The following is a 16,147-nucleotide window of genomic DNA, read 5'->3' as shown; positions in this document are numbered from 1 at the left end:
CAGGCTGTAGGACGTGTACTTGGGAGTACTCAGTGCGCAAGTTAAAATCCTCCTGATTTTATCATTGATACATCATGTTACTCTTTTTTTGTGCATTTGAAGAGAAACATTGGGAAAGGAGGTGGGGGTTATCTTGAGATGATTTCGGGGCTTTAGTGTCCCCGCGGCCCGGTCCTCGACCAGGCCTCCACCCCCAGGAAGCAGCCCGTGACAGCTGACTAACACCCAGGTACCTATTTTACTGCTAGGTAACAGGAGCATAGGGTGAAAGAAACTCTGCCTATTGTTTCTCTCCGGCGCCCGGGACCGCACCCGGGACCACAGGATCACAAGTCCAGCGTGCTGTCCGCTCGGCGGACCGGGGTGGGGATAAAATTCCCATACCACAGCCAGAGTGCGCGGGCAATGTGTATAAATCTGTGCTGAAATCAAGTAGCCATTTCTAGAACCAACACTGCAGCTTTATGTTTCAGAATCTTGCAATCCTTATGTCTCGACGCTTCTCTTTAATTCTTTAATTTTGCATCATCAGTAAACATCGACATATCAGACGCACATATATACTGTATACCCAGACATACACCTTCCCCCCCCCCCCCCACACACAGTTACTGTGAAATTGAAATTGAAATAAGTTTATTGAGGTAAAATACACACAAAGGGATGAGGTAGCTCAAGCTATTCTCACCCCGTCCAGTACATCGTGTTAATACATACATAGACACACATCACAAACAATAAACATATTACCAAACATTCTGAGAGATAAACATCTACATTTCCTCAGTTACTGTGAGGGGGGAGATCTCAGAGATGTCACTAGTGGAGTCCTACAGGGCTCAGTTCTCGGACTTTTCCTGTTGTCATTAATGTAAATGATTTTTAAAGAGAACAGAGTCAAATGAGTCAATGTTTGTTGATTGTGCAAAAATTATGAGGATTAAGGGGAGCCGGTCGGCCGAGCGGACAGCACGCTGGACTTGTGATCCTGTGGTCCTGGGTTCGATCCCAGGCGCCGGCGAGAAACAATGGGCAGTTTCTTTCACCCTATGCCCCTGTTTCCTAGCAGTAAAATAGGTACCTGGGTGTTAGTCAGCTGTCACGGGCTGCTTCCTGGGGGTGGAGGCCTAGTCGAGGACCGGGTCGCGGGGACACTAAAAAGCCCCGAAATCATCTCAAGATAACCTCAAGATGGTTAAGACAGAGGAAAACAGCAAGAGGCTGCAAACTGACTTGGAGAAAGTTTGAAAGACAAAGAATGGACCAACAAATGACTACTAGAGTTTAACTCAAGCAAATGTAAAGTAATAAAACTAGGCTGGACACAAGTACCAAATGGGAGATGAAATCCTTCATGAACGGAGAAGGATCTGGTGGTGATATGACGCTAAACTTTCTCTTCAAGTTCAAATAAAGAGGATATCTTCAGCGGCATATTCGAGGTTGGTTAATATCAGAATTACCTTTAAAAATGGGTGTCAGGAATTATTCAGAACCTTGTATACCACATATGTGAGGCCAGTCCCGGAGTAAGCGGCGTCAGCATTTACTCCATATCTGACAGAGCCCAATAATTTCAGGGTACTGTACACCAGATGATTAACAGTTGGTAGGCGAGAGAAAAAGAGCCAAAGCTCATCCTTTGCAAACACAATTAGGCGAGTTGGTGAGTATGTACACACACACACACACTCCTCCAGTGGACCTCATTCACAGGATCCAAGGATTTAGGCGGGATCCAAGAGTCAATGCTCGATCCTGCAGGCACAAATAGGTGAGTACACACACATACACAATTGTGGACATGCTGAATGTAATCCCCGCGGGGCGTTGCGGTGGTGAGATACAACATAACGTGCGGTAACCGCGTCAGCGTCGCGTCGCATCCACATCTACCACCTATGAGCTACTCGTGCCCGTGCCACCTCTTGTTGTGGCTTAATCTTCATCAATCAATCGATTCGTCACGGGAGACATCTCCCGTCACGCAGGGTGCAGTCGCACCTCCACAGATCTCCAGTAGCATCTATTGATACTTGTAATGACTCAAAAGGGCCACCACTTACGGGCTATTCATGCCCGTGTCACCTTTTGGGTGGCCCTTCATCAATCAATCAATTGATTCGAAGTTAGTCTAACTCCAATAGTGGTTGAGACAGCACCGCTCCTGTGCCAGGTAAGGCCACTACGGGCTCACCATAGCCCGTGCTACTTGGAACTTGTTCAGAGTAGCTGAATCTATAACAACAACAAGTGGTTGAGTACAGACAGACGCTCAAGAGATACCACAGACACCAACATTCATCAGCCAGCATTTTAACATTTGACTGACCAACTCGCCGCCATACCATTGCTTGCCAAGCTTCACCTGCAGGCTTCTGTATACTGAATTCCTCCAATTATATATATATTTTACTACTGTGTTTATTGTTACAATTGACGTAACAATACTATATTAAAATACACCAATGATGTGCCTATACTTTTGATATATTTTAGCGTCACTTGAAACCGGTAAATATTGCACGCAAATGAAGGGACCAAATCATATTTTAAAGCTTTACTACAGCCAAGTATCTTCGTCATAAGTTTTAAAGGAAACATTTGAATATTTAAACCAGCACTATCAGGGGAAGAATTTGAATGAGGCGGCAAGAGCTCCGTTTTCTGAAGCGCCGCCAACCAGAGCCACCTAGCGGCGACGGCGAGAACTACTGTTCATCCTACTCCCTTGTGTTGACATTCATCCTACTCCTCCCCCTTCTTGGACTTGTTATTTTCTCGCCACCTCAATAAACTTATTTCAATTCTCTCATCCGTTTACTCAATATTTGCTTTTGTCAATTGAAAAAATCCTGTTAGTTTTTTTTATTATGCATTTAATAATAATATTTATAAAATAAAGATACGGAACAGAAAAAAAATATTATATTATTCACAGCATAATCGCGAGGAACTGAAGGTATCTAAAGTAGAAATACAAGCTATATAGCAAGATTAGAAATGTAAAGTTGGTCTTTATATAAAAAATAATCTATATATTAAACTCGTAAATAGGCTATTTATCCCGAAAAATGTCATTTTCCTTTCTGCAGCTTCAGAGAAAATGAAATTGTAAGGCTAACAAAAGTAAACGTGTCCTACCTAATTTTTAATGTTCCAGAAAACCACCGAAATTCACAAATATCAACGAATTAATTTTTTGTTTATTCAACGGAAGTAGTAAACAACCGTGGAGTTCATGGTTCTGCACTATATACATCTTGATAAGTGAAATAACATCTACAAACGAGACTTGCACATTTCACCAGCATGCATTCACAAAGATGACCTATTTTGTATTGGCCAAACAAGAATATGTTGACCAGACCACACACTAGAAGGTGAAGGGACGACGACGTTTCGGTCCGTCCTGGACCATTCCCAAGTCGATTGTGAGATCGACTTGAGAATGGTCCAGGACGGACCGAAACGTCGTCGTCCCTTCACCTTCTAGTGTGTGGTCTAGTCAACATACTTTAGCCACGTTATTGTGACTCATCGCCTGCAAACAAGAATATGTTCTACGGCGAATCACTATTACGCCAGTAAAGTTAATATAGTACACATGGACTTCTCTATACTGGCTCCCCAACCTACACACAATAAATTTTGACAATGGCTCGCTAATGCAAGCTGGAGCAGCCTCTGAACGTTATGGACACCAACTTGCAAATTGTAGTTTCTGTAGAATTAATACGCCCCAATTTGGACGTTTTCTCGCACTATGAGCATCGGCCTTAATAGGGTTGGTGGATTGATCTAGCGTTATACACAAACTGTTTATTTAAAACCACCTCAAATCAGATGTTTAGCAAGTGGCGAGTCTGATGGAGTGCCATTAGGCACAGAGCTCTGTTGGTCTTCCACTGCCTCAGATCCTTCCCAACCTCACACGTCACTCGTAATGCCTACATCAAAACTGTCTTTGTCAATCAACCGAATCCGAACAAAATAGAATAATGCAATTCCTGCTTTCTTACACTAATGGGACATGCTACAAGCTACTGTGATGTTTTCTAATGTGCAAGCTATTGCAACTATTTACTGTGTGCTGTGCTAAATACATTTGATGCATCATTTTCTGCAGATATATATATATATATATATATATATATATATATATATATATATATATATATATATATATATACATATATATATATATATATATATATATATATATATATATATATATATATATATATATATATATATATATATGTATATATATATATACCTATATTACTGTTCGGAGACCGTGAAGTCACCCAAGACGAGGATCCAGACAAGAACCTGATAGAGCACCAGGTGCGCCAGCTCCGGGCTCCTGAAGCAGACACGGGTCAGAGGTTAGGGACCGGCAGCACGTGGTAGGGCACAAAGAGCTCCAGCTCGGGCCTCCTGAAGCGAATACGGTGGGTGAGGGGGATGAGGTCGAGGGCGCTGAGCTCCTTACTGGTGTTCACCGCCAACAGGGGCGCCCCGGGAGGCATCAGGTAGCTGTACAAACAAGAAAAATCGTCATAACGAAAAATAATCATTCAATATTAATTGCTATTGTATACGTAATCCTATTTTACAAAAATACGTAAAAAAGCGCATTTCTGCGTCGGTAAGAAACGAAATAATGGTCATAGGCATACAAGAACTGCGGAAGTACCCACAAATTCTGTTTAATGTTTTCTTCCATACAATTTGTCCTCAATTTAAGAACACACGTGGTAGTCCTGCTCCTGCCTGTTAGCTAACTAAACACAGTCATTTAATTACTTAAGAATCTTATGAAGTACGAATTATAGAAATAGAGTGATTCAGATATTTTCAACCTCAGTCTAGTCAGGGATCAGTCTCAGAGCCCAGGTCTATCTTAAGAGCCCAGGTCAAATTCAAACTACCACTGCAACACGGTCCGTTTCCAGTATGTGATCAGCATGCTGAACGCCACAAATAATGGAATTCAAACTCAAAACAGCACCCGAAGAAAACGGCGAAAACAATACTGGGACGCGAAGAAATTTGTGAAGAGGACGTACCTGTAGTCACTGAAGGGGAACCCGACCACCAGCACCTCCGTCTCGTAGAAGTAAAACCTGAAGAGCCCCCGGTGGTGAGCCCGGGTATCCAGGTCCCACAGTCCCAGGCACTGTAACATAGATAGGGTCACGTGGATTAAATGGTTGGTGGTCTGGTTAGTAATTATAGCATAAGAAGCCGAACACGGGAGTAACACACGTTTCAGGCATCAATCAATCAGTAACACACAAGAGGCCCACTTATCATCCAGGGGCGAATCTCTCGCACAATATAGACGAGCCTCAAAAGACGGTCTGACCTGCAAATAATGCACTGGCTCTAATGTAGGAGGGGAAGGGGGAGAGTGTTCCACAAACAAGGGTCTAGAGTCTAGACCACAAACATTTGTGTGGATTACAAACAATGGTGTGGTCCATAAACCAGATGGTGGATCACAAAACAAGAGGCTGGTTTATAAACAATAGTGACCCATATATAAGAGGTAACTCACCCGCGCGAGGACCTGCCAGGCGTAGTAGTCCCCCGGGGCGGACATCTCTATGAACACGACCACAGGCCGGTCCTGTTGAACAACCATGCAAGGGTTGGAGATTATTACTTTCATAAAGGTCATGTTGCAACATATTGTTCTGAGCACGCACGGCCACTTTTGTAATTAATTATCATTTGAGCGACAATACTGTATTATACTGAGAAACCCTTGTGAAGCCTCACACCATCACCTGTAGCTCGCTAGCATCACGGGTACAAGCACTGGGCATCACTGACCGTAAGGTTACGAGGGAGGTAGTCAGGGTGGCACGGGTGTATGCGAGAGTGGAGGACGTATGGGTCGCCCTCCAACACCTGGTAAATATCCTCCTCGTACTCCATCTCCGTTAGCCTGGATCAGTATCAAGAACACACACTGGGTTTATTAATACAGTTTGACATTACTACTAAGTTCTATTTGTATTCGTTACTTTAAGATATGGCGATAATAGACAATACTGCAAACTATAGACAAATATACGAGTGGTTGGACAAAAATAGGCGCTGTCGCGAATGGGTCAAAAGCCATTCCTTTGTCCTCATGTTCTTATTTCCACCGGAAACAGGCACATAGAGGTCAAGAATGCATGCACTGGAAAACAAATCACGAGGGTCATACAAAACCGTAATTGCAACAACAAAAATACTGGGAAACAAGCCTCGCCCTCTTAAGAACTCTCAAACGACCTACCTGTGGACGCCCTGGAGAGGGAAATGTGCTTGGGCAGGGATGGGCTTGTTGGCGAAGAAGGCGGTGTGGAGGAGACCAGCAGCGTGGGAACCCATTAGGCCGATGTGGAAGGTGCGACTGACGTCTGGAACGACACATTCCCTGCCCCCTAGCACCCCGGGATGACGCACCCAGATGTCCCAGTCGTGGTCCTGCTCACACATGGCGCAAGGTAAGTATCAGGAAAACGCGCCAAGCCATTACGACTACATAGCAATACATATATGATGCAAGAGGTTTACGGGCTATATTCATGCCCGTGCCACATGTTCGGTGGCTTAATCTTCATCAATCAAGTGGTCAAACAATACTTTCCATGATCATAGGTAAGCTATTCTATCATAAGTTGTATTTATCGTATACAACGTATACGATAAATAAAATTGTCCTATCGTGTGTTATGTTCCTTTCCTTTTCAATTTTATTACCGTCCTTTTTAGTTCTTTCATAGACTATTTCCATCCTTATAATCTTATCGTAGATAGGCTATTACTATCCCTTTTAATCCTATCGTAGTGATATTGAGATAATCATTTCAGTTGGTGAACACAGACAAATTTAGAAGACTGCAAGTTAAACACAAGTCACAGGTCCCTCGGTGCCGACATGACCCGGTTCTAACCAACCCAGCACCTCATTTGATTGGTCACCATGTCCTTCACATACTGACCCACACGTATTGATCAGAACCCAAATAAACACATATTTATATTATTCCATCACATGTAAAGTATCCCTGGGGATCTGGGGGATTTAGAGGGGTCAATACATTAATTCTTAACTCAAATTTTGCATACACAGTTTCTACGGCAGCTGGATAATCGTATTTACATCAGCATCCTAAGCTTGAAACTGACGCGGATATTCATGTTGTGGAAGCCTGGTGATGCTGCCTAGAGCTGATCCCTAAGCTTTTGAACGGTTACCATCAGGAAGTGATTGACCTGCTGAAATTACTTCAGGTTGTGGAAAGGGATGGGGGTGGAAATGAGAGAAAGAGGGATGCGAAGAAAGTATAAACTATGGAGAAAGAACTTAAAAGGGGAGAGGGTAATGGAAAAATAGATAATAATCACCTCATTATGGGAGGGCCACCTGCGTAAGAGAGCCATGGCGGTGTCCCGGGAGAGCATCCATCCCAGGCCAGCAACGACCTCAACTCGGCGGAGGAGGTGAGGGTCATGAGCCGAGTGAAGGTGTCCCAGATCACTCCAGCCACTCACACAGCACACAGACGGGTCCACCTCCAGCACCCTCGCTGTCTGGTTAAAGTAACTGCAAGACAAGGTAAGAGTATTCTTAGCAGCAAACGGCAGCAGTAGTGGTTATCAATAGTAGGCAATTAAAGAGGATTACACGTTAGAGAGGTTTAGCCAAAACATGTATAATAATAGCCAAGATACTAACAAAAATTTAGGCGTGAGAAGTAATTCTGGTTGCGAAGGCGAAGACTTACCTGAAGAAGTCTGGCGAGGCGAGCAAGTCCTCCTCCATCAGTATGACCTTGGAAGCATTTGGAAAGCGTCTGAAGGCGACGGTGAGGGCGTGACGGTAGTGGTCTGAGATTTTGGCGCCAATACTGACACCCACAGAACTTTGCTCCTCGTATTGCACCTGAAACAGGCCCAGGGAATTAGCACAATGCTTGTGGATCACCTCCCTGCAAATCCCCATTTCTCCCATGCCCTCTGCTTCACCTTTTCTACCCTGCATTATCGCTCCTATCCTTCTCCTCATTACCACCCCTCCTCACTAACCTGGAGGAGCGAGAGTAGGTCGGCCACCTCCTGATGGTGCCCATCCACCAGCACCAGGATCCTCGCCAGAGTTCCTCCCGGCTGCCGCAGTAGCGTCACCAGGCTCCTGCAACACCATTACCAGTCAGTCCTTGCCTCACAGCTTCCAAGATTACCTCGACTCCCTGATGGCCCATATAGCACAGCTCAACTCCACAAGCAGTACGTTATTATTTGTAGTTAGTGCAAATGGTGAGGGAGCAACCGCTTCACTTAAACTCCATTCCAGGTTTCAAGGCTTAGCGAACAGCAAAGTGATGGTATCCAAAGCCAATGGACACCATTGGCTTTGTGAAGAACCTTGCTCCCTCACCACTCTCACTTTCCGCAGTCTTAAAAAGACAGTTCAATCAGCAAATGTAAGTTGAATACAGCGCAGGTGGGAGACGATGTTAATCAAATAGGACAATACAATATAAAGCAAAAAGTAGTAGCTGTTTTGACACGACATACGGCGGGTTCAGTATTCTTTTCAAGATTTAAAAATTAAAAATAAACTTTTTAACTAATATCAGTTGCAAATAAGCAATCCCGAAATAATTTAGGCCTACCTTATCATAACTTACATTTTCAAGAATATAAGAACTCTTGTATAAATAAGAAACAATAAAACCTAACCTCGGGCTAGGCTAGACTTAGGTATAGGTTATGTTAGATGAAGCCAATTGATTTGGTTAGGATGATGTTTTATTTTTTGGTTTTCCTTCTTTTTTTTGTACTAGTTTTTATTCTAAACGATTGTTGTAAAATAAACTTACAAAATGTACAAAAAAGTATATTTGGATGTACAAAAATGTACAGCCAAAATATTTGCTTTTGAATTAAGGCCTATCAACGTCATGAGGATTATTAAGACCACCACAATTGCTTGCTGACCAACCCCCGGAATACTTTAGTCCTGAACATAGTCGAGGACTAAAGTAAACTGGCAGTGTACATACCCAGAGAAGCGGGGTGCACCTCTCGGTAAGTATACCACACTGTGCTGACCCAAAACTGACAATCAGTTGCACAAACGCTGGATTTTTTGACTGGGGTTAACCTTAAGGTCTATCAGCTGCACGAGGGTTATCAAGTCCATGACAGTACCTTACTGATCACCCAGCAAGTATATTTTTCAGTCTATGACTAAAGTAAACTCAGTCTATCAACACCGAGAAGTGGGGAAACCTCTGTGTGTGTGTGCACAAACACTGGATCACGGTCACTGAGGAAGGGACGTTGCTGGTAGTCAAGCCACCTGAATGCCGACTAACCTGTAGAGGTAGGTGGGGCGGTTGCTAGCTAGCACCAGGAGAGGCACGTCCAGTATGGTGCTGCCCTCTAACTGTAAACATACAAGATATGGTCATCTGTAGGTCGTTGTAGCTTGTGTTACAGCGTCCTTTAAAGCAACTAAGACTTCAGTAGTGCTTCATTGTTATTCATTAGCATTCCAATCATGGATAATACAGCCTAGTACAACCCAAGTTTATTAATGTTCAAAACTAGAGAAAACAGTATACTCAAATTAACAATAACCAGTAATATACCTAAATGAATAATTAAAACATGCGTACAAGTGTTTGGTGCAAACTGAGGGACCTGAACAATATCAATGTTCTGGACGTGTGGAACAGGACCGACCTACCTCGGGGGCGTGGAAGGTCAAGGGGGCGGGGCGGGGACAATAACACAAGTCACCGTAGCCATCATATAGCCTGCAGAAGGCCGCCCTGGCCGCCTCGCCCGCGTCGTCCTCCGTCAGACAGGAGTCATCTGGTGGGACACCAACTGTATAATGCAGAACTTTCATTTCTTGTACATATCTTTATACCAATCATTTCCATTTACACCTGGGACATAACGCAATGCATTATTGGCTACGTCCAGCGACCCAAGACACAGATGCTTAGCCCCGACCTGAGGTGTAACCCCAGGCCAGAGGTGTGACCCCAGGCCAGAGGTGTGACCTCAGGCCAGAGGTGTGACCCCAGACAAAACGTGTGCCCCCCGGTCTGGGGGACGACCCCGGGCTTGTAACCCCTTATGACTTGCGTCTTTAACATAATACTCTTAGTTACCAACCATGAACTACTCGAGGTACCATGAGGTCGAGCGTGACGCCAGAGGCCCAATCGACGATGCCGACCACCTCCTCGAAAGCCCCCATTGTCCTGGCCTCCCCCCACACAGGTCCTGCCAGAGTTCCCACCCAGGCCAGGGACTCCCGCAGGTGCAGACTGAGGCTTGACCGCACCCCCACCCTCGCTAGCAGTCTCCGCGCCAGGGGCGTCAGGTGTTGAGCGGCATCGTTCTGAAGGATATAACACAATAACTATACTCACCTGTTGTCTTGAGGTAAACAATGAATCGTATATGGAAACTTTACTAATGAAAAACGTGTGAACGTACTCAGTGCAACAATGGTATAGAAGTCTGGCGGATTTAGAGTTCTAGTTCCTGGTATTATTATGTATAATAATTATAGTTATTTGTTCTAGTTTTTTACACGTTATGATTTTTTGTATATAATTTTCTGACGTGTTTATGATTATTTTGCCCGAGACTGTCTTATTCGTACACCACCAGGTCAGATTACACAAGACCAGGTCATGTCGCACACCACCAGGATGCTGGACAAATCAACTCCTCTCACAAGACCATAATATACCCTGACCTTGATCGCCATGACGACCACGTGACCCGGCGTGAGGGAGCTGAGAACGCTCGGCACTTCGTGGACTGACCCGAACAGCGCCGTCGTCAGGATTCTGCAGGAAGGGAGATCAGATTCAAGGACGAAGCTCTCGCGAGGATAACGGCATAACAGACAAGATACACCACCACTAACAACTCTTCTGATTTGTTTTATTTCACATTAGAGCTCAACAAATGTAACATTATTATTCCTGTATACATTCTACAAGAGCTGATCATCTTTGTCAGTATAGGCAACGCATTAGACAACTGTCGGCTAGAAAGATACGGTTCAAGAGCTAAAGCTCAATTATGTAAGCATAAATAAAGGAGTAAACACACACACACATACCGTCGCATCATGAGACGACCGTCAGTAGGGTGAAGAACAAGTAGATGGATACCAGAGGAGAGTTCCCAGGGCGTGTATTCCAGCCTGCTGGTGCTGATGTTGGCTCTCGTCGTGGTCACCTCCTCCACCTGCCGGAGACATCACGGCTCACACAAAACTCATGCAAGGTCCTACAGGGCCATGTTGTGAGTTTATAATGCCATGAAGATGTGATGCAGCTAATATGGTCACACGGTCATATTTAAAGTGAAAGTTTACGTGTGAGTTTATCCGGGAGGTGTAATGTATAGGTTTCAGGGATATACAAGGCCGCACAAAGACTGTAACATGGCAGGCCACACAGGGTTTAGTCGGCTAGTATGATCTTGTAAGATTAAAAGCGTTACGGCAAGGAGCATCAATTCTATTCTCAAAAGAGTGAGAAATATACTAATATGTTTAATATTATATTCAAATAAGATGGGTGGAAGGCAGAAAGGCGACTAACATGGTTGGTGATCAGCTCTGAAGTGGCAAACATGAAGAAATTCTTGAAAATATTGCGGATCTAAATATTTAGTCTACTACTGATACAATGTTTGTAAATATTTTAAGTAAATATAAATATTACCGTACGAATCATACTGCATCGAGGGGGAAACTTTGAATGATAAACTTACCAGCGAAAATACATGGGTAGCTGTACAAAGCTTTTTCTGTTAACAGTAACAGTTATGAAGAGTCACTATTTCACCGTTAAGTGACACTGCTATGAAGACTTACCACTTCACCGTTAACGGTGATGAGTAAGAGGTGAGGAGACGACGTCACGCTAATATGCAGGAACTCTGACCAAGCACCGTCCTCCCCTGCCTGCTGGGCTCCTGCTGGTGGTGGCGGTGCTGGCAGTACTTGAGATGGAGAACCGGGAGGAAATGGCCTTTTGTCTGTCGAGGGAATGTGACTATTAGCGTTACCTTAGGTAAGGTGTTTTGGTTACGTTTAATTTAGGGAGTGTTTACACTACAAGCCGAAGGTGAACGAAGCCATCATCAAAACAAAAGCCTGTGAGGTTCGTAACATATAAGTCAAACACTGACTACAGAAAATACACAAGTTAGTATTTGGACATAGTCCACCAAGCCATGTTCGAGGCTGACTCCAAACGTGCTTCCTTCACTTTCAGCTTGTAAACACTTCCTAAATCAACGCAACAAAAGACACCTTTCCCTACCTAACCTAGACCTAACTATACATAAACCCACAATTTACAATAATATTAATTTACATTTAAGAACAAAATGTTGTTATACTGTATGGCAGATTCATCCTATCTGCTAAATAAATAAAAAACTGGCACTAGCTTAATAAAGTAAATCAGCATTTAACTTACAGCTCGGGCTGGAGGATGGATTGCGTAAATGCTTCACCTATGTACTTTAAATGCAAATAATTGTCTTCAGAACCCAAACCTATGCTTAACTCTACATACAACTATAAAAATATTAATTTTTATGAGGAAAAAGGGGTAATTTTATTACTTATAATACGCAATTCGTTAATAAAGACGAATGAGTCTTGTAGGATGGCCGCTGCTTTAACGAGCCTAGCCTGATGACGGTGTAGAGATATCTAAGCATTGTGTATAATTTGTTAGTAACCGGCTTTCGTGCCATTTGTTTTATATTTTACAATTATGTTTAAATGTCCTCTCATGATTATTTACTCGTCTTTTTAATAATATGTTGGAATTTAGATGTGGGGCCGCATACTGGAGCCGGTTAGGCTTTGGACCACGTACTGGAACTGGTTAAGTTATACAGTGTCATGTGAAAATGTGTGTATTTTAATTAGATGTGCTTACCTATTTGTCTTTGGAGAGCGAGATTTAGCTCTAGAGCTCCACCTCCCAGCTATTGTGTCTGGTTCATTTACTTCTCTGAATGTTCCAGTTACTCTTGAAGCTGTGAATGGAGCAGCAACCACTCACAGTTTCAAGAACACATACGACAGAGTACTGGAACGTCAGGCGATATAAATGCGCCTTTGGGTGGGGCTGTAGAACTAGATCGCCCGGAGACACAACAAGGTAAGCACACACACACGCACACAACATGTTCATTCTGTGATCGGGATCCAGGAAGGAACACAGGAGGTATAGGCCTCTTACACTGCTACGAGTGATGTCTTTCACGTCAACACCACTCACCTGCCACCACCTTCACCACCATCAGCACCAGTACGGCTGCACACCATGACCACGACACCCAACATCCAGCTCTTGCCAACTGAGGCGGTGGCCCGTGCTTCATGAATGCTGATGAAGGCGACGGCCTGCGCTGCAGGACTCCTGAAGACGCCGGTCCGCACTGCGTTACTGCTGACGGAGCCAGACAAGCACAATTTACTTGGTGTGAAGGATAGATGAAATTGTTTATGTAATAATCTAAGATGAGGTCTGATAAAGACCTTTTGTGCCCTCTGTAATGCTTTTGCGCTACCGCTCACAGGTTGAGTATGGGGTGCACAATAAACTAGCCGCCTTCGGTGGCAACACTCAATCATACCAAAGCTTCTCGAATGATCATTGTATTGTATTTACTTCGTTATATATATTTATGCTTCTGACTTTAAATGTATTAACGAAGTGGATGCCAGCGATGAGCATGGTACGCCATCATGTAGTCGTTATTCTGAATTATCAAAACAGCACAGTATTTCTGAATAAATTGCTTTAAATTATGTGAATTACACCCAGGTCCGTAAACGTCACTTCCTCTACACAAACCTCTCTCCTGCGTCAGTGCGTCAACTGGATGCTTCACATGGGACTTGTATATGCTTCTGCTTAGTAGTATGAGGGAGTAGTGTGAAACAATGTGTGGAGCACAAAGCAGGTCAGGAGCCAGCCTCCACCAGGAGCATGCACGGTTAACACACTACATGTATCCTGCCACAGCTCAAACATGACATATTACGCACATACGACCACAACATGTTAAAGTTAGAACTTGTCACCAGTAAGCAGAGATGGAGAGAAAGAGATTCAACTCCGACAGTGGTGGTGGGTGAGACGGTGTTGAAGGAGCGTGACTCCTCGCCCCTCCCTGACTCCTGCCACCTCACCAACCCTCGCCTTAATACTCTCCACAGTTTCCTGGTGCTCAGGCTAAGCATAGCCCGTGCTTCTTGCCCCGCTCCTGTGCCAGGTAAGTTACGGGCTCACTATAGCCCGTGCTACTTGGAACTTATTCCGAGTAGCTGAATCTATAACAACAACAAACCTGGTGCTCTTCACAGCACCGCTCCTGTGTCGGGCTCACCATATCCTGGGCTACTTGCCCCGCTCCTGTGCCAGGTAAGTTACGGGCTCATCATAGCCCCGTGCTACTTGCCCCGCTCCTGTGCCAGGTAAGTTACGGGCTCACCATAGCCCGTGCTACTTGGAACTTGTTCAGAGTAGCTGAATCTATAACAACATCATCCTGGTGCTTACTTAACACTCTTAGTATATATATTTGCAATGAAAGGTAAGGTAATTTTACCTTTCAATAGATACGAGCACTAACAAGCAAACATTGTAAGGTAATTATCGGGATAAAGCACTAAGCCATTACGACTATATACCACTTGGAAGGGTCAGGATAAGGAATTGAGATGGGACGGTCGGGGATTGAACGGCGACCTGCATGACCCAAGACCGTCGTTCTACCGTCCATATCTTGAGATCTTGAGATAATTTCGGGGCTTTAGTGTCCCCGCGGCCCGGTCCTCGACCAGGCCTCCACCCCCAGGAAGCAGCCCGTGACAGCTGACTAACACCCAGGTACCTATTTTACTGCTAGGTAACAGGGGCATAGGGTGAAAGAAACTCTGCCCATTGTTTCTCGCCGGCGCCCGGGATAGAACCCGGGACCACAGGATCACAAGCCCAGTGTGCTGTCCGCTCGGCCGACCGGCTCCGTCCAGCCAATTTACAAAGTAAAACAAAATAATCACTCTCGGCTCCCACACTTTACCCCATGAAATTTTACATATAAGCAAGAACCATAAATATCAATATAGGCAAAATCTTCACAATATGACTTTACTTATCTAAAGCTCAACATATGCGCATTAGTCTAGCAAACACCTTAGTAACTGCTTGTCCACTCAGATAAGATCATCTAAGACACTTGGAAATATATGAAACCTGCAGGTGATGAGTCACAATAACGTGGCTGAAGTAGTTTGACCAGACCACACACTAGAAAGTGAAGGGACGACGACGTTTCGGTCCGTCCTGGACCATTCTCAATCGACTTGAGAATGGTCCAGGACGGACCGAAACGTCGTCGTCCCTTCACCCTCTAGTGTGGTCTGGTCAAATATGAAACCTGGCCTCTCTAGGTGCTCCGCATTTACTCAAATGACATTAGGATATCCTGCACGTTAAATTAATGTGAATTAGGGCTTATCTGACTGTTTGACGTAGTGAAAACTCGCTAAAACCAGGAGCCTCTGTCCAGCCGTGCTTCGTCTCCCTCCATCTTGTGTCGACGACGACGCACTGTCGTCCGCCCCTCATGTCCAGTTAGCACTGAATAATCCCTAAACATTCCCATTTAACAATACTCTACTTATAGCAAATATAAAGAAGTCCAATTTTCATTAATAAAGCTTTTATATATATTCTACCGATTATCCATAATCACCAAATATATTAAGATACTACTTTGCTGAGCGGAGGGATATCGACGACCCGCGGTCTGCCAGCAGCCACACCCAAATGAAGAGATATTTAAACCCATTTTTTTATATAACGTCTCTCTACACAAATTAATACATAACTTCTCTCTACCCAAAATAGATAGAGTTCATAACAGTGGGCACCCTTGTATTCATCTGTGTGTACAGTGTTGTTGATACGCACTCTTGTACTGAACTCTATATATTGTTCTGAACGTTATCTTCCAGGTTTCTAAAGGCTGTTCGCATGGTTATCAAACAATGCTATCTTGTTTC

At 44.1% G+C, this 16,147-nt stretch overlaps 1 protein-coding gene across 5 annotated transcripts; it reads right to left on the bottom strand.

Annotated features, from left to right (window-relative positions):
* Window positions 1-619: 619 nt before the first annotated feature.
* Window positions 620-15,687, bottom strand: LOC123745826 (protein O-linked-mannose beta-1,2-N-acetylglucosaminyltransferase 1). 5 transcript variants are annotated; one of them, XM_045726855.2, is made up of 16 exons: window positions 15,606-15,687; window positions 13,353-13,523; window positions 11,927-12,090; window positions 11,165-11,292; window positions 10,793-10,886; window positions 10,201-10,429; window positions 9,764-9,891; window positions 9,390-9,460; window positions 8,095-8,200; window positions 7,794-7,951; window positions 7,414-7,612; window positions 6,299-6,489; window positions 5,845-5,959; window positions 5,567-5,638; window positions 5,076-5,185; window positions 620-4,542 (listed from the first exon to the last, which is right to left on the bottom strand). In XM_045726855.2, exons 2-16 carry the CDS (start codon window positions 13,453-13,455, stop codon window positions 4,386-4,388), a joined length of 2,025 nt encoding a protein of 674 aa, XP_045582811.2. In that variant the 5' UTR covers window positions 13,456-13,523; window positions 15,606-15,687; the 3' UTR covers window positions 620-4,385. The 5 variants fall into 5 exon arrangements, 4 of the variants coding, with proteins under 4 accessions (XP_045582811.2, XP_045582808.2, XP_069173705.1 ...); XM_045726852.2 differs by having other exon boundaries at window positions 13,353-13,520; window positions 15,606-15,678; XM_069317604.1 differs by lacking the exon at window positions 15,606-15,687 and having other exon boundaries at window positions 13,353-14,561.
* Between the last annotated feature and the right edge of the window lie 460 nt (window positions 15,688-16,147).

This window comes from Procambarus clarkii, chromosome 88 (assembly GCF_040958095.1).
Source record: "Procambarus clarkii isolate CNS0578487 chromosome 88, FALCON_Pclarkii_2.0, whole genome shotgun sequence".
NCBI lineage: Eukaryota > Metazoa > Arthropoda > Malacostraca > Decapoda > Cambaridae > Procambarus > Procambarus clarkii.
Note: the sequence above shows the minus strand (reverse complement) of the source record. Positions and strands in the feature narration are given on the sequence as shown.